This window comes from Astatotilapia calliptera, chromosome 14 (assembly GCF_964374335.1).
Source record: "Astatotilapia calliptera chromosome 14, fAstCal68.1, whole genome shotgun sequence".
NCBI lineage: Eukaryota > Metazoa > Chordata > Actinopteri > Cichliformes > Cichlidae > Astatotilapia > Astatotilapia calliptera.
In genome coordinates, this window is record NC_137435.1 from 40295165 (window position 1) to 40314050 (window position 18886).

Consider the following 18886-nt stretch of genomic DNA (forward strand, 5'->3'; position numbering starts at 1 on the left):
ATTGATCGGGAGATTAAAATTAATGATATATTTTTATGTGGTTCAACCACAACTCTACTGAAACCTCAGCCAGTAACAGGTCGGCCAACCGTTGGACCGTCCAGTTGTCTGTATGACTGCTGCAGTACGTGCATCACATTTGCTCACTATCAGAAAGAGCCAAACAGCCCTGGTGGAGCGAGCAGCTGTAAAGAGAAGCAGATGCTCTGTTTCTACAAATGTTTTAAGCTTGTTTCAAAGATTCTGTACAGCAGCTTTAAATGTTTTCCAAAAGCACACACACACTTATCAGTGTTTCTCACACTTTTTACAGTGTGGACCACCTGAGAAAATGTCAAGCTCTCCCAAGCACCAAAGCATGAAAGTCATAAATCTTACAACACAAAATTAGTATCTGCAGTAAAGATTTTTCATGCATTGTATACATTCTACCACAGGCAAAGTTGCCTACATTTTTATAGTTTTTTTATTAATATTTTCTAATAATTTATTTGTAATAATTTCTTCTGTTTTGGGAGTGTTTTTTATGTATCTGTATTATATTATACACACACATTAAAAGTGAATCTCTGTCCAAAAAATGCACTCAGTTTACTTTTTACTCACTATGAGCATCATTCATTATTAATAAACCAGTAATGAAGGTTAGCATATGTATTTTTTTATTCCAATCCATTCTTCTTTAGCAGCATTTAAATAACCTTTATCAGATTTGATGGTTTTGTTACAGACTTTTCAAAAAAGTGTTTTGCTTTTCTTTCACAAATGTGGGATTAAATTGTTAAAATGTACAAAACAGTGATGTCATGTTTTGTGACGAGGACCCAGGCACAGAGAGACCTGATGAATTTAAGAATCTTGTGATTCAATAAAGAAATTTGCAGACTTGCACAGAGATGGTAAAATTATGGTGACTGATAGCGGAGATGAAGATAACAAATGATGAGGACAGGGAGGAACAGGGGTTTAAATGCACCAAGGAGACAGACAGAGAGAACTCGGGACAACTGGAGACATTTAAGGATGCAGGGACTGACAGAGACAGGGAAGATGTCTCATCGTGATGTGTAAAGTTGATCTTGCCTGGCTGGGCAGCTCTCTGGGTGCTCAGCACCCCCAAAGCTCTGATCCTAGAATCGCCCCTGGATGTAACTACAGCCCAGCCCATGCAGCAGTATATGAATGACTAACCTCGTATTGTGGATGGATTATCTCAGTTGTTCTCCTGGCTGAAGTTTGGTCCTTTTACAGCATCCTGCCATGCGATTACATTTGTTTCTGACCACCGAGAACACTCACGTTAACTTTTATCGAGTGGGAAAAAAGTTAGCTTGTTTATATTATGCTAACATAGCTGTGTCGCTAGCGGTCACGTAGCACATCATTATATAGCAGCTAGCCCAACTTCAGTAACCCTACAAACGTCACTGCTGTTTAGTTTTCTGTCTTCATTTATGTTGGAAGTGATAGCAGAGCTGTACGTTTGAATTTGTTTCCAAAACCCCGCAGTCAGGACGTGCTATATTGTATTTAGATAGAAGCTAGCGAGCTAACTCCCTGCTAACTTCTAACTCCGTTAAATGTCATAAATTCCGTTTTCATGGATGCCTGGATGTTAAACTCAATTGTTACACCTGGTAGAGCAGAACGCTGATCATTTTATTAAAGATGAAAGACTTTAGACAGTTTTTAACTCTCAGTAATGCCATAGTGATCGTTTGATATATGGACCTGCAGCGGAGTTTAGGCCCAGACACGGCTAGTGACGTCAGACTTAACGACCGGATAGTGAACAATGGTGCTGTTAAATCACTGCACATGAGTGAATGAGTTTGCACTTGGTCCTGAATCCACCAGCGAGCCTCTCTCATTTCATATATACTAAAAACCACTCTGCTGCTCTCTGGCAAGGAATGGTGGTGGTAGATATCAGTTTAAATACTGCATTGATTCCCGATAGAAGAGACCACGCCCACCATTTCATTCTCAGACACGTCAGAGAGAGAAAGCGAGAGAGGACAGGAGGAAGCGTGACACCGTGGAAGTGGTAAGCTTCTGGGCTGACGGTGAGTTAAAAACCGGTAAACTCTGAGTGACTTTCAGAAAGCCTGGACAAGTACTTGCCAGGACCACTTTAAAAATTATAAGAAAGTTTGTGACTCAACAAGACTGCACTCAAGACTTTTGCACTATATTTATAGGCAGTAAGCAGTACATAAATTCAATCAAGTTACAATTCGACGTGAACTGGTTTGAGACCAGAGAAAATGAAACAAGAAATAGGATTTTTTTTCCCACTTAATCTCGATTCCTTCCTTTTTTACTTCCGCCGTTAGACTTGAAAGCCCCGCCCTGCTGTCCGTCTCTCACACACAGAGAAAGTGTGACGCTGTAACACGTTGAGGGAAAGAAACATATGAAGGCACAGTAACGGGGTGAGGTGCAGCTTTCTCCTACAAACGGGCTCATTTCTCTGCCATTCAAAGGGAAGTAAGCGCAGACCTTCCGAGGACAAAGACAACTTCTGCAGGTTTTCAAAGCATCTCCAAAGGTATGTGATGGTTCTATTTATGGTTGAAGCTGCAAACGTGACTGGAAGGCGTCCGGTCACAGTCGTGGCGAAACGTAAATATGCATGCTATTAGTGTTTTTTTACTCCGAGCTCCGTGACCGATAAACAGGAACGTCACGAAGCTTTCGCTGTCTAAATTCGGACTATCAGCTGAGGTTAATGGCGGACCACGAAACATTCACACACATGTCGAATAAAAAAGCATTTTTGGGGGGCGGAGGGTTATAACACTGACCCGAAGGAACGAATCCTAAACAGACTGAAGTTTGCTGAAAGCTGACTTTATGGGGGAACTTTTGTGTGGCATTATGGGTCATCGGGCTCGGCATAACAGGCTTGTAAACACGCCTTTATCTTCTGTGATGCTACGACACGCGTGAAGAACCCGCGAGGAGGAATCACCTGAATGTGTTGTGTTATACAGCTGTAACACCGGGCGTCTGATGACTGCAGCGCTCTCACTTTTCAAAGAGGCAAAGATACTGCCTTGAGCCAACTTGGGGAATAGTATTAATAAAAGGTGATGGCTGAGGGGAGAGGTGGGCTTGACCACTGTGGGTGGGCACTGGCAGAAGTAGATATGGAGTGGAAGTGGGCTTTGGCAAGCGCGTACGCTAAATTGGATATGATACAGAGAAGATTAGCATGGCCCCTGCGCAAGGAAGTGGGCTTGAATACTCTCAGATGGAAAACATGATAAGGTGATAAGGTCTAATATATTTCTCTCTCAGTGTGGTCTTATTTGGCAGCGGTTAGAACAGAGGTGTTTCGTCAGGACAAGTAGAGCAAACAGTACTCGCCCTGTCAAATCTAAACATAGATACAAATGAATGCAACAAAGGAATTTAGGGCCACATTTAGAACACATATTATCGATCATTTTGTGAAAAAAGCTGTAAGTCTATTTCAAGAAAAAAGTCCAAATGTGGAGATCACAGTTGTTCCAAGACAAACAGCCACGGCTGCTGTACCCTCTATAAAATGCCTTGTATAGATGAGTTAGTGAAACAAATTGATCCATCTTCTTTATTACACGAGGGTTTAAACATCAGTATCCTTGCATCTGTCCATTACCAGCCCTTTCATTTCGTACAAATCCAGCCAACTTTTCCAAATTTGTGTGCGTATTCCTTCTGAGAAGACGGCAGCTCTGACCATGTCTGCTCTAAAACCAGGCAGGTTGAGCAGCTGCTCAGATTATCATCTATGAGAATAACTGAATGTAATATGTTTAACCAGCGTTTAATCCCCTGTAGATATTGACTGTTAACCACACTACTCAAGCCTTTTAATTTAGGATTTTTTTCTTTTTTAAATTAATATATTTTAATATACTTATTCTCCTTTAGTCTCAGCTGACTGCAGGTTTCCCCAATTTTTAAACAGCCCATTTGTATAAATACTGAAACTAGTTACCTCACAGCACATTGTTAGTCAGTGGGCTGGTTTCAGTCATTATGTAAGTGTCCTGTTTATAAGGTTGGGGAAACCTGAAGAAGTCACCTGGATGAGTGACGAAACGTTTCTCCAGCTGAAAGCGCTACATCCAGAGAACAGAATCAACCGTTGGGGATGGTGTTTTATTGCTTTCTTTCGTCTCTGTTTGACTCTCTGTACCAGTGGATTAGACACCTATAGTTGTTTATTTTGGCATCGCCAAAGCTAACTTGGAATGGACTTGAAATTCAGGATAATAAGAGGACAGGCGTGCCTCATTGTCTGAAGTGTTTGAACTTTGTGAAGGCTCTCTGATGTCACTTTCACTTCTTACAATTGATACAAAATACTTTAGTCTATGCACTGACCTGGCCTTTACAGCATGGCTGATTTATTCTATCAAGGTGACCGCTAATGCACATTAATGACACAACTTAACACCTGCTCATCCTGTGGCCTGATGCATTAGACCTCAGATTTCTGTATAGTTTTTTATTTTATATTTATATCCTGTTCATAGCCTGTACACAGCTTGTACTCACTACAGCCTGTACATACTTAGTTATAGAATATTCACAACATACATCATACCGTGTACATTATAACATACCATCAATCAATCAAAATTTATTTATATAGCACATTTTTAAGACCGAAGTACACCAAAGTGCTTTCCATTAAAATCGCAGTACAAATAAAATCACAATAAAATATAAATTACAAATATATAAAATATAAGATAATTACATAATCTAAATACAGAGCCAGATGTAAATTACCCTAATTCGCCTTAAATGCCAGATCAAACAAATACGTTTTTAAACGTGATTTAAAAGACTGAATGGAATCTGACGCGCGAATATGAAGAGGGAGAGTATTCCATAGCCTGGGTGCAGCAACGGCAAAGGCACGGTCTCATCTGGTCTTCAGCCGAGACCTAGGTTGCACCAAGAGCAGTTGGCCCGATGATCTTAGTGCTCTCTGAGGGCTGTACAGACAGAGGAGATCAGCTAAGTAGTCAGGTGCCATATTGTTCAAAATTTTATAAGTAAACAATAGAATTTTAAAATCAATTCGATATTTGATAGGAAGCCAGTGTAAATTTTTCAGAACAGGGGTGATAGAGTCAAACTTTCTAGTGCCGGTCAAGAGACGTGCTGCGGCATTCTGGACCAGCTGCAGACGCTGCAGAAGAGAAGATTGTAGACCCAAGTAGAGTAAGTTACAATAGTCCAGTCTTGACGTAATGAAAGCATGAATGAGTTTCTCCATATCTTTGTGTGGTATGTAGGGTTTAGCCTTAGAGATTAGGCGTAGTTGATGAAAGCTAGTTTTTACCACAGTAGAGACCTGTTTGTCAAGTTTGAAGGAGCTATCCATGAAAACTCCAAGATTCCTGGCAGTATCAGTAAGGTAGTTAGCAACAGGCCCAAATGTGTCAGTCAATTGTCCCAGAGGCATATTTCGGTCAAAAACAATAATTTCTGTCTTCTTTCCATTTAAAGTAAGAAAGTTACGTGATAACCAGTCCTTGACATCACTCAGACAGTCAAACAGAGGATGTGGTGAGGATAAAGCATCCCCAGTCAGGTGAAGGTAGATTTGAATATCATCAGCGTAACAGTGAAAAGAGACATTGTGTTTTTCAAAAATGGAGCTCAAGGGCAACATATAGAGAGAAAACAACACAGGACCCAGTACCGAGCCCTGGGGCACACCACAGCGGAAACGGGCAGAAGAAGAGGAATATTTTCCCATCGAGACGGAGAACGACCTCTCAGAAAAATATGATTTAAACCAAGATAAAACATTTCCTTTGAGGCCTACTACATGTTCCAATCTTGCCAAAAGGATATCATGATCAACCGTATCAAAGGCTGAGGTCAAATCCAATAGTACTAAGACCGCAGAGCGCCCACAGTCAGCAATTAAGAGAAGGTCATTAAAGACTCTTAGTAGGGCAGTTTCGGTGCTGTGACGCGGTCTAAATCCAGACTGAAATTTATCACTTATACCGTTTCTCTCTAAATAGGTCTGTAGTTGCCGAAGCACTATTTTCTCTAAGACCTTTGACGTAAAATGAAGTTTAGAAATCGGCCTGTAACTAGCTAGAATGTTACGATCAAGGGTACTTTTCTTGATGACAGGTTGCACGACTGCATGTTTAAAGACAGTCGGAACATAGCCAGATGACAGTGAGAAGTTCATTAGAAATAAAATACAAGACCCGATTGTATTCAATGCATCCTTAATGATACGAGAGGGAATAATGTCGTGCAAAGAATTTGAGCTTCTCAGATTATTAATTATTTCCTTTAAAGTAAAAAATGACACAGGTTCGAACTGTTGGAAAACCGTTGAACATTCAGAAGCTGGGGCTTGATTTACTACCAAAGAATGTGTGGCCCTTAACAATGAGATTTTATCTATAAAATAATTTAGAAATTTTTCGCAGAGGGCCGGGGAGGCACCCACTGAAACATCCGAACAGGGATTAACCACTGAATTAAAGATTTTAAACAGGACTCGAGGATTATGGCTGTTATTCGCAATAATGTTAGATAAAAAAGAAGTTTTTGCCATTTTGGCAGCCTTCTGGAATTTAGACCGGCTCATATGCAGGATGTCAAGGGACACCTGAAGTTGATCTTTTTTCCATCTTCTCTCAGCTCGACGACATTCACGTCTAAGAGCGAGGATGGATTCATTTAGCCAAGGTTGGCGTGAGGTTTTACGGCGTCGAATCTTTACTGGAGCCACAGTATCCAAAATAGAAGTACATATAGAGATGAAAGAGTTGACTACGCCATCAACCGAGAGAGGTGCATTACTGATGTCTTCATAACCAAAAGAATTGGCAAAGGCCGCAGAAAAAAGAGCAACAGCCTCAGAATTAATCGGACGTGATAGGCTCGGTGGACCCTCAGAGTTCAATTCCATATTGCATGACTGAACATCAAACATAACTGGGAAATGATCCGAAATTCCAGCATCATTGATGTCTGTGATGCAAATGTCCAGTCCATACGACAATACCAAGTCCAGCATATGCCCTTTAATGTGGGTTGATTTCCTCACCCACTGAGTGATATTAAAAGAGTCAATAAGGGCAAGAAAGTCCTTTGCCAATAGGTCCTCCTCGCAGCATATATGAATATTAAAATCACCACAAATAAGTACACGATCATAACTTAAGAAAATAATTCCTAGAAGATCAGCAAATTCACGGATAAAGTCCTTGTTGCGCTTCGGAGGTCGATACACCACCGCACAGAGGGTCTGGGGGGGAACCGGACAACTCCAGTAGTTGTACTTCAAAGCTGGAGTGCAAGGTGGGAGGCAGTTGCCGCACTCGGAATTTACTTCTAAAAACCGAGGCTAGCCCTCCACCCCTGCCCGCGGTCCTAGGAGAATTAAAGAAAGCACAGTCCAGTGGAAGAAGTTCCGAAAAGGAAGAGGACTCACAAGGGCGAATCCAGGTCTCTGTTAAAAACAGGACATCCAGCCTTGATGCAAGAAAAAAGTCATTTACAACGAAGGACTTGTTCACCAGTGACCTAGTGTTTAGCAGTGCCATACGGAGCGTAGCCTCGTTGACGCTACTGGGAGCACGTCCCAGCCGACGAAGATTACTGTAATCCACACCTCCTCCAGAGGCCCGCTTCCAGCTCCATACAGGTGGACACTCAGCTGGTAGAACCGAATGGGCTTGCTGGCCAGCATAGCGAATCCATCGATGACGACACAGTCTGAAGGTATGCTGGGAGGGCCACAGGTTGTCAATAATGGAGCAGTAGCCAATCACTCCATGTGCTTTTAGGTAAGCTTTAATACGAACGCGAAAACCACTCCGCTTACCCCGTTTCCTATATCGTTTCTTGTGCGGTGTAAAAAGAGGCAGGTAATCCGTGCAGGCGGAAGTATGTGGTCGAGACTGGGAAAAATTCCCTAAGTTCCAATATAGATCCGGCTTTTTGTGATTCAAGGGTCGAAGATTTAAAAGAGTTTGTCGATCATAGGCAATCAGGGCAGTAACATCCGGAAAGCATATAGAAAGTAATAAAACAAAGAGAAAACAACACTCAGGAAGACGGACCCAAAGACGGCTTGCCGTGCACACTGGCGCCATCTTGGAAAAGTAAGGACCCATTTCTGTAATATACTCACATATCTATATTATTGTTAATATATATTGTAATTAGAGCTGAGCGATAGAACGATAACGATATGTGTTGCGAAATAACTTTTCCTCGATAGAAAAGTTAAACTATTGCGTCTGTGAAGGTTCTCAGTCAGCAAAGAGGCACAGAAAAGAAGACCAGACACCAGCGAGGGAGGATAAGAAGGACAGACGCAACAACATTGTCATCCCCTATGTAGCCGGTGTATCAGAGAAACTCAGGAGAGTTTTCTCCAAGCATGACATCCCAGTGCATTTCAGACCCAGCAACACGCTCAGACAGAAACTGGTTCACCCGAAAGACAAAACGCCAAAACACAGACATCATAATGTGGTGTATGCTGTACAGTGCAGCGAGGAATGCTCAGACCTCTACATCGGAGAGACCAAACAGCCACTTCACAAGCGCATGGCACAACACAGAAGAGCCACCTCCACAGGACAAGACTCAGCAGTCCATTTGCATCTTAAGGATAAAGGACACTCTTTCGAGGATGCCAATGTTCACATTTTGGACAGAGAGGACAGATGGTTTGAAAGAGGAGTGAAAGAAGCCATCTATGTCCACTGTGAGCGACCATCTTTGAACAGAGGCGGGGGTTTACGACACCAACTCTCTGCCATCTATAATCCAGTTTTGAGATCCTTCCCAGACGCCTTAACACCCACTCACATCCTGGGCCATCTGACCTCAGGAATTCGCATGATAAGGTGGGGCCAGGTTTCATAATGAACTCACCCGAAACTCTGGCTGATTGGGACCCACACCCAGTTTCCCACCTTGGCTCAGGCGATTAGAGGATCATCAGGGGGTCCTTTTGTCCCTCTGTGGGGGGAAACTCCCACTAGGTTTATATCTGGGACTCTCCACCATTTGACCTTAGAACTGAAGAAGCTTCTCGGATGAGAGGTGAAACGTCTTCAAGCAACTTAAAGAAGTCCAGATGCTTTTCTTTGCAAGCTCCTTTGACTTAAACTATTGCGATAGGCCTCATCTCTCTTGTCCTCTTTAAAAAAGAAAAAAAGAACAGCCAATCCAAATTAAGTAGCGCAGAGCCAAACCAATCACAGCCGTCACGTCACGTGACTTGTTATGTGCCGCACATGTGTATTTGTTTGGGAAGCAGCCAGCGGTAATGGAGGAAATGAGTGCGCCGACTAGAGAAACATCAACCGAGCGTGACCGAAGGTTACCGAAGAGAAAACAGTTGACGGTTCCAACGCCGGAAGAGCCACAGAAGCTCCGTAGTGTGAAGGTATTTCGGCTATTTCAAGTCAAACAGAGTAGCTGCACTGTAAATGTGCCGAAAGCAAGTCTGGAAATACAATAAAGCGGTGCAGCTCAGTCTCTGACTGGAAGCGCTGATTCGTCATTCGGCTTTTGTCAGACTAAAGTAACTGTTAAAACTGTTTGAAAAGCTCAGCTATACAACAAGGAGAGATTGAGAATTTCCTTTTAGTTCTCAGTTTATTTGATACTGACAAAAGTTAGTCAGTTTTGTCTGTTCTTCTGTAAAACAAACTAAGATTTATTTTTAGAATTAATATTTTGTTTCTAAGTGGAATTGACAATTTAGTCTGTTTCGTTTGTTCTATTTTGAAACTTAAACGCTTTAGCGGCTGCCTTTTGTGTAGTTTGCAATATTTGCCTTTATTTATCTGAAAAAGTCTCATGTTCCTTAAGTACATCTACCCTGTTGAACTTATTATGGGAAATAAATATTTAAATAAAAACAAGCTGCTGATTATTTCACATTTTACTTGTGAGCAACGGCACATTTAAATCTTACAAATATAGTTATTTGGCTGATATCGTGATAGATATCGTTATCGCCTGAAATGAAAAAAACATCGTGACATGAAGAAATCTCATATCGCCCAGCTCTATTTGTAATATATCTATATCACTAAAGCACTTCTGGATGGATGCAAACTGCATTCCGTTGCCCTGTACCTGTGCATGTGCAATGACAATAAAGTTGAATTCTATTCTATTCTACCTCATCACTGTTACTAATAAAGTAGCAAAGATCTTTTGAAGGAATGCTGTTCATGTGTCCAGAAGAGTTCAGGAAACTTGGAAAATAAATGCTAAGGTTGTGCACCTTACTAGGACTTTGTTTTCTTTCTTGTCACTTATTTGTATAGTGCTCTGTGCGTGTTTGGTTGCGATGAGAAGAAGTGACATTCCCCAGAGTGAGGTTTGTAGTTCCTGTTCTCTAGAGGAGTGATGTATCTCTATTTTTACCTGGCTGTATTACCATGGTAACATACTCTGAGCACATAACCAGGTCATGTCCAGAGTTTTTGTTTAAACTTGTCTCCAGGTGCCACGTTTCACTGCTTCTTACATTTCAAGTATTTTTAAAGTACAATGTAGATTCTTTTTTATTTCCATTGTTGGGGAATGCATTTTAAAAGAGCAAGCTGGTAACTCGTCCATTACTGAAAGCACTGAATGAAGCATGGCATAGCTCCTTCCTACTCTTAATGAATTTTAGGCCACAGGTCACATTTACCTGTACAGTTATTCTATGCACTTTAAGGACTTTCTTTATCAGCTTTATCTTTGTGATATTCATGGTCAGTTTCTAACATCCTTTTCCCTGCATGCTGCTAGATACAGTTACACTAGCTGCATGTGAACATTTTTGCAGTCAAAGAACTTTGACTTCAACATCTTCAAAGACGTGTGCAACAGAAAGCGATCAAGAGATTAAAGCATGCAACACATCACAGAACATATCATGTTTGAAAGTTGCCACAAAACGAAATTCATGAGACCCCCCCTTGGTGTCTGCTGCCCATATCCTGACAGGTTATGATACTGTGTGTAGACAGGATGCTGATTGGTTGAAAAACTACTCAGAGCAAGAGCAGCGTTCACCACAGAGGGAATGAGTGTGTCAAAAAAGAGTCAGCAGAGAGACCTTGACAGATGGCAGTGGACAGTTTTCATCGTTTTTAACACTTTCCTTTACTTTTGTGCAGCTAAGATAAAAGAGCAACCAACATTTTTATTAAAATGTGTAAACATGATGCAGAGCTTTGTAGAGCCAGAGCGCCAGCTGGTTATTGAATGGATTTTCAAAATAAGAGCGAGGTCCACTGAAGTAATGGATGGGTGGAAGCATGGATATTTGGTTCTTGTGTGTAGACAGCTGTACACAGCGTTCAGCACAAGTGGCTTTGGTTATAAATGTTTTTAACTAGGATTTACTGTGCATTCATTAACCAACAAAGGACTGTGTTTGTGTTAGTCTACCTGATGGCGTCCAGCAGCTGCATCAATGTTGAGTTTTTGGATACAGCTGAGGATTCCTTCTACTTTGAAGGTAAAAGGCATTTTATACTTTCTCAGTAGTTGCTCAGTCTGTACATTTAATCATGTCATTATTATAGGTTAATTATGCAATTATTTAAATTTTATTTCTATTGTCTTTTTTTCAAAATGTGAACGCGTCCTCTGAAAATCTAAAAGTGGCTTCACCGGGTAAAGGATTTTAATATTTCTCTTTTTTAATTTCATTTTAGAATATGATAGCAGAGTAGTATTGTGAGGCGTGATGTGAAGCTCATCGTCGTGTTGTTCTCTCAAAAATACAGATTTTGAGGAGGATAATTTCAGAAAGTCAGGAGAGTATCATTGGTCCATTGAGAGCAAGAACGGTGCTGGATACCTGATTTTAAACCAAGAAGACACATTCGTGCTCCAGACCTGCTGTGGTAAGACAGAGTTCTTGTTGTTATGGTTACTGACTTTTCAGTTCAGTTTGGTTGAACTTGGCAGGCTCAGTAGGTAGAGTGGTGGCCCCATGATCAGAAGGGCAGGGGTTCGATACCCCTGAACAAAGGTACTGTCCCTACACACTGCTCCCCAGGTGCCCAATAATCAATATCAATAAAGTATTCCAAAAAAAAAAAAGAGCTTGTGCGCTAGCTTCTTCAACATTGTAATTGTTGAAATTTTTTAAGAATAAAGCAACTTGCTGAGAGAATAAAGCTGTTGACGCATGTTGATGGACATTTGTCTGCTTAGTCAGGCAGGGCTGGATCAGGTGACCCCAAATCCTCCCTTAATTACATTGCAATAGGCCTCGGCTGCTGGGACTTCCCGTGATGCACGATCTCCCGTGATGAGCGTTTCTTGTTCATTCAGTAATGTAAGTCGCTAATGACTTAATGCACAGAGATGTATAAACACATAGTGAGTGAGAAAGGTGACTGAAGAAGAAGTATTCGATGCATCATGCAATCGCCCAGCAGCCTACACCTATCGCAGCATAACTGTTAATAAAGTAAAAAAAAAAAAGGGTCAGCACGGTGGTTAGCAGTGTCGCCTCACAGCAAGAAGGTCCTGGGTTTGAATCCACTCTTTAGCCAGGGCCTTTCTATGTGGAGTTTGCATGATCTCCCGTTTCTGTGTGGGATCTCTTCGGATACTCCGGCTTCCTCCCGCAGTCAAAGACCTGCAATTAGTGGGGTTAGGTTAAACGATTATTCACACCTATATGTGAGTGGTTGTGTGTCTCTGTGTTAGCGCTGTGACACACTGGTGACCTGTCCAGGGGGTACCCTGCCTCTCACCCTGTGGCAGCTGGGAGAGGCTCCAGCTCCCTGCGACCCTGAATTGTTTAAGTGGATGGAAGTAAAGACCACTGACTGTACCTTTAAGTGAACAATGCATTTGTAGAACGACTGCAGAGGTCTACACTGTGGAGCGGAAATGATTACAGCAACCAGCAACATGACCAGCTGCCTCTGCAGTGAGTCTCTCTCAATGTGGTGGAATTTCAACCCTAACATGTAGCTAAGTTTAGTGTTAATGTGAGTCCCAAATATAATAGATATAATAATACCATATGTCCAAATCTGCAGTCACTACAGCTGCTGCCTGTCAAAACGTGACCCCAGGATTTTAAATTGGTCGGTCCATTAAAAGCCGAACAAATAAGTTTGTGGAGCGCTGCAGTTTGGTCCTGTTTTGCACAAAGAACAAACTGACACATAGAGACGAACAGAACAGCAGGATATCATCACCTTTGTTCTTTAAAACAAGACATAGCTGAATGACATGCTGCTCTTGCTTGTCCTTGTTTCCTCTTCAGAGAAGAAACTCTGCATCTGGACCTATCGGAGCTCTACTCTAAACAATAAGGAAAAGATGCCAGTCATGATATATACCCTAAAGAATGACCAGACAATGGTGGTATGTTGTGAGGAGCACAAAATTCAAGCTGTACCAATGGTAAGTACAAGAAATCACGAGTTGGTTTTAGTGCACTCGCAGTTATTCTGATATTCATCTCATTTCACATTAAAAACAAAAAGATAACATCTGTACTGGAAGCATTTTGCTCAATGCGTTGAAGCTGACATTCAAAGTTAATCAGCAGTATACTCTTATCTCTGTGGTTTGGCCTGTGCTGCAGAAAACTGGGCAGTCTGATGGTTTAGAAAATAATAAGAATCCAGTGTATCAGTAACTGTAATTTTACTGGCCCATAAAAACCTTTTTATATTTTTAAAAACAAATACAGTTTAATTAATAAAGTTCATTTTTATTCCAAAACAATGTTACCAAAGCCTTGAAAAAATGGGATCTACTGCACTCCATGCCCCCTTTAGATTCACCTCTGCTCGTTGCAGGTATATAAAATGGGATGGCTGCCGGCAGCCTTCAGCAAGCTGCCTGATTTAAATATTGCATCACACAAAGTTAACAGTCTGCTTTCATTTTAGCTGCTGTAAAGTTACTGAAGGCTTTCACTGTGTTAAACGCTGACTGGCAGCTACATACCTTCTCTTCATGCTGGAACTTGTTGAACAGGTGGTTTGAACAAGGCTTTTCCCCAATAACAGTTTAGATGGTGATTACAGGAACAAGTGTTGCTGTTAGATGCTGGTAAAACATCTTTCAGTCCACCTGATTTCCACCTCTCTCTCTCTCTCTGCTCCTTGCTTTGAAGAACAGAGTAACATGAGTTCAGTTTACGCTTGACTCATTTCATTCTTTTGAATTACTGGATTTTTAAAGTCAGCATAAAGATCCACTTTGACGTTCTGTTATATACTGATCTCCCAAACCCTACGGTCACGGCTGGGGCAGCAGTCGTGTGGAATTATTTAAGGACCCAAAACGCAGGCACCTCCGAAGTGAGGAGGCTTTATTGAGGGAGGTGGAACAAATACACAAGGCGAGAAACAGAACAGAGTAACCTCAACTGGGAAAACTAAAAAGCAAACCTGAAATGATAACCGGACAGAGACAGAGACACGCAGACAGACGCAGGGAAATCACTCAGAATGACGGAGGACATGAACGCAGAGAAACCAGCAACAGGAGAACACACAGGGCTTAAATGCACACAGCAGTGATCAGGGGATGGGAGACAGGAGGGAAACACAGCTGGAAGAAATCCCATCTGATGAGACAGGGGAAACGTAAACTGAATGCACCCACATGAGACAAGGACTTTCAGAATAAAACAGGAAACTAACAGACACAGAGGACCTGAGAAGACACTGAACTTAACAGACTTACAAGCAGACACCGTGGACAGACGAGGGAACACAGGCAGGCATAAAACAAAAGACATAACAGAATAAACAAGAACATAGGATGATATAAAGAAACACCAAACACTGAGTCGTCAGACTCAGGACCATGACACCTACAGCAATTTTCAGAATCATTGTGATAGGAGACTTAAAATTACATACTGATAATCTCTAACTGCATAGATACGGAAATGTATCTTAACATTGCAAAATCATTCACTTTTGGTGCAACATGTTGGTGAGCCCACAGTGGATCTGGATTTTGCTCTTGGCCTGTCAGCTTTCCTCTCTAATCTCTATCTACACCTCATTTTTCGAATGTTAACGATCTAGTTAATTGGTTTAATATTCAATGTTTATCAGTTCTGGACTGTGGAGAACTGATAAAAGCCAGATTAGCGCCAATCTTTCACCCTGGAGCACCAATCACATCTGTTACCACAGAAGAGTGTGCAAAAGCTGACCACAGGTAGAAATCACTGATGTCCATGTTCACTACCTCCTCCTGCTTAGGAGTTACTACCCATGTTCAACCAGCTCTTTAGATGAATAAAACCATCTTATTTTACTAGTTCATTTAACATTGATTGTCATCGTTCCTGGTTGACACCATCGGCAGACTCACGAATCCCGCTTACTCTGCTTTCCATGCCTCCATGTCTCCTTGATATGCCCACTTCTTCCTCTTCAGCCTACAATAACTTTCCTAAATTCATTAAAGAGGTTCTATCTGACATCTCCCCCGTCTTCACTTTATTATAAATCAATCTATTTCTTCACTCCAGGTTACTGTAAAATAGTCAGCATCTTCTCTCAGCTTATTATAACCCTCCCTGCTTTCCACTGTTTTAGAGGATTTCACGCCTAATTCACAACTGCTTTCAAAAACATTTGGCAAAGTTGTCGCTAATCACGTCGTCCTTCCTGGGGTAGTAATTTGTCCTTGACCTGGCAAAAAGCAAAGATGAAATCCCGAGGTCGCTAACGTGGAGACTCCCACCACACCTAGATATGTTGTCCATAATAATTATAAACACAAGTGGTGACAGGGCATCCCTGACGGAATCTGCCACCTATCAGAAACAAGTCCGACTTGCTGCCGGCAATACAAATCAGGTTGTACAGGGACTGAAGGCCCCTAACAACGTGCCAGATATCCCAGACTCTTAAAGTGGATCAGACCACAAACTACACCCCACCATAAGGATGTACTTTTTTTTTTAACAAGTACTTATTACACTTTGTCACAAGAGTTGGGAGTTGGAAGTCCTAACAGAAATAAAATATGCATATAAATTATATCAGTATTGAATGTAATGCGGTTAATGCTGCCTGATATACAAATATATTACCAGAAGTATTGACACACCCATTCAAATCACTGCATTCAGGAACTCAGCCACAAAGTGGTAGGCCACAGAAAATGACAGAGCAGGTTCAATGGATTTTGAGGCATATAGTGCCTCCAAACTTCATGTGACTGTCAGATTAGCTGAAGAGCAGTGTGTAGAGCTTCATGGATTGGGTTTCCATGAAACGTCTTGATGCAGGCTCAATCATCCGGCTAAGTAAATCCCCAAAAGTTGATTCTGTTCATCTGGACGTAGAGTTTTCAGTCGGAGAAACGTCACAATGTGAATGGTACTCATGGCCATTTATCAGTGGTCTTTGATCAATGGTCATGAGACTTTGCATAATTAAGATTAAGGAACTGACCTCCCAGCCCATTGTTCCTTCAGTGGGCTGGTTTTAGTCATTATGCAAATGTCCTGTTTATAAGATTGAAACCTGCAGTCAGCTGAGACTGAAGAAGTCACCTGGATGGGTGACGAAACGTTTCTCCCACAAAACGCTACGTCCAGATGAACAGAATCAACTTTTGGGGGTTTCCATGAAGACGAAGGAGACTGTGGAGTGGGGTTGTTGTCCACGATTGAGTCCGGCACCTTAGTTCTAATCAAAGGAACTTTCACAGACATCTCATCCAAAATGAGTCTCTGACCTCACAAAGGAACTCTTTAGCATGCCAAGACATTTTGGACATTTCAGCGCTCTTAATTTTGTGGGAACAGTTTGAGGATGACCCTTCCTGTTCCAACATGAGCAGTAGGATCCATAAAGACCTTGCTGAGGGAGTTTGGAAGAACTTGACTAGCATGCACAGATTTCTGACCTCAACTTGACAGGACACCTTTGGGATAAATTAGAGCAGACTGTGAGCAGGCCTCATCAGCATTAGTTTCTGGGCTCACAAATGCACTTCTGGAACAATGGTAAAAAAAAAAAAAAAAAAAACAATTCCCACCTTAATCTTGGGGGTAGCTGCTATAGCTGCAAAGAGTTAGCTGACATCATATTGAAACCTATGGATTAAAGGTATGTGTCAATTCATAGGCTGCATCCTTCGAAGACAGAGTGCGAGGCTGAGAAAATGGCCGTACCCTGTACCATTCACAGAGAGTTGGGGAATGTTGGGGAATGGCTGCAATCATCTTTCAATGATAAGGATGTAACATCCTGGACAGGGAGGAACGCCGTTTTGAGCGCCGAGTCAAGGAGGCCATTTACGTGAAAAGGGAAAGACCATCTCTGAATGGAGGAGGGGCCTAAGGGTACATCTGTCACCATCTTACGCTGTGATTGCAGCCATTCCCCAACTCTCTGTGAATGGTACTCATGGCCATTTTTTTGGTTTTGGTCAGTGGTTGTTGATCAGTGGTAATGAGAATTTGCATAAGATTAAGGAACTGACCTCCCAGCCCATTGTTCCTTCAGTGGGCTGGTTTCAGTCATTATGCAAATGTCCTGTTTATAAGATTGAAACCTGCAGTCAGCTGAGACTGAAGACATCACTTGGATGAGTGACGAAACGTTTCTCCCACAAAACGCTACGTCCAGATGAACAGAATCAACTTTTGGAGATTTACTTACCTGGATGATTGAGCATGCATCAAGACGAAATTCTGGGATAGGTTTGGCCACGAAGGATACACCCGACCCATCCTTCAAATTTTAGGAGGTGACGGACGCATTTGTTGGCCGCACTTGGAGCAGCCTTCGTCGCCTGGCTGTGACATAATCGGCCTTCAAATGCAGCCTCTGAAGGATGCAGCCCCTTAAGAATGGGATGTCACTCAAGTTCATATGTATGTATGATAGCAGTTGAGCCAATGCTTTTGGCAATATGGCGTATATTATACTTTACAATCATGTTTCATGTGTAAGTTGATCAGGATCAACCAAACTGATATTAAGTGACAAACACATACTGAACATTTGATACAGTAAAAACTTCAAAAGAAAACAACAGTTTAATCTCCACGTGTGAAAGGGCCACTATACTTGATCTGCAGTGCGTCAGGATGACACAGTGATTGTTACTCTTTTTCTCCTTATGTCTGTCCATAGACGCCCCCCACAGACATCCCTGGAACGACTCACAAGGCTTTGTTCTACCAGACGCGCCTTTCTGGAACTAACAGGTTTAAGTTTGTGTTCTCAGAAGATCCCAACAAAGCTCTTGGAGTTGTGGATGAAAACGGTCGTTATAAACTGACCCTGCTTACTGAAGGTGACGATGTTGACATGAGAGTTGAGTTTGAGCTCAAATAATTAAAGAAGTTGTCTAAATAATGAAAAAAAAGTCATCTGACTTGACTAAATGCAGATATCCGATGTAACAACTTCTTAAAGTCATAACTCAGAGTCACTTTGTGATTTAAATGGAACAAATCTGATCTCAAACCATTTGGAACCTCAACATGCTCCCTGTTGTATCATTCTAAGGTTACAATGTGTCCATCCATAAATCTTTAGTTAAAGGCAGCTTTGAAATGAGTTTTATCTCATTTGAGATTTTGTTAGTATTCAGTTAATCATTGAATATTGTGAGGTTGGACCCATGCATGTTTGGTTTGGGCCCGTGTAACCTCAGATTGAACCCAAAATTAGAACTATAAGCTCATACAACAATCTAGCTATTAGCATTTGTACATAAGAATAAAGGCTTTGTACTTCTTTCATTGTGTTTCTTGTTTTGTCATGAGTGGTGTACTTCAAAGAAAGTTGAAAACGGCCAGGCTCTGTTAGCATGAGCTAGCTCGACTAATCCCCGTCGGAGATGACGGGTAAGACGA

At 41.7% G+C, this 18886-nt stretch overlaps 1 protein-coding gene and 1 non-coding gene across 4 annotated transcripts; both read left to right on the top strand.

The window, feature by feature from the left end:
- The first annotated feature begins 1974 nt into the window (after positions 1-1974).
- Positions 1975-18772, top strand: LOC145420036 (uncharacterized). 3 transcript variants are annotated; one of them, XM_080288748.1, is made up of 8 exons: positions 1975-2066; positions 2337-2551; positions 10338-10390; positions 11450-11524; positions 11671-11682; positions 11796-11915; positions 13298-13437; positions 18159-18772. In XM_080288748.1, exons 4-8 carry the CDS (start codon positions 11458-11460, stop codon positions 18360-18362), a joined length of 543 nt encoding a protein of 180 aa, XP_080144874.1. In that variant the 5' UTR covers positions 1975-2066; positions 2337-2551; positions 10338-10390; positions 11450-11457; the 3' UTR covers positions 18363-18772. The 3 variants fall into 3 exon arrangements, with proteins under 3 accessions (XP_080144874.1, XP_080144872.1, XP_080144873.1); XM_080288746.1 differs by lacking the exon at positions 10338-10390 and having other exon boundaries at positions 1976-2066; XM_080288747.1 differs by lacking the exon at positions 10338-10390 and having other exon boundaries at positions 1994-2047.
- On the top strand, positions 3166-3271 carry LOC113037066 (U6 spliceosomal RNA). The gene has a single exon (XR_003274565.1). It is a non-coding gene; the product is annotated as a U6 spliceosomal RNA (small nuclear RNA).
- Positions 18773-18886: the final 114 nt, after the last annotated feature.

Excerpts from the sequence above, each read along its gene's own strand:
- LOC145420036 (XM_080288748.1), top strand. The coding sequence starts at position 11,458 with ATGGCGTCCAGCAGCTGCATCAATGTTGAGTTTTTGGATACAGCTGAG. Across the intron at positions 11,916-13,297 it reads CGTGCTCCAGACCTGCTGTG|AGAAGAAACTCTGCATCTGG; the intron begins GTAAGACAGAGT and ends TTTCCTCTTCAG. Across the intron at positions 13,438-18,158 it reads AAATTCAAGCTGTACCAATG|ACGCCCCCCACAGACATCCC; the intron begins GTAAGTACAAGA and ends GTCTGTCCATAG.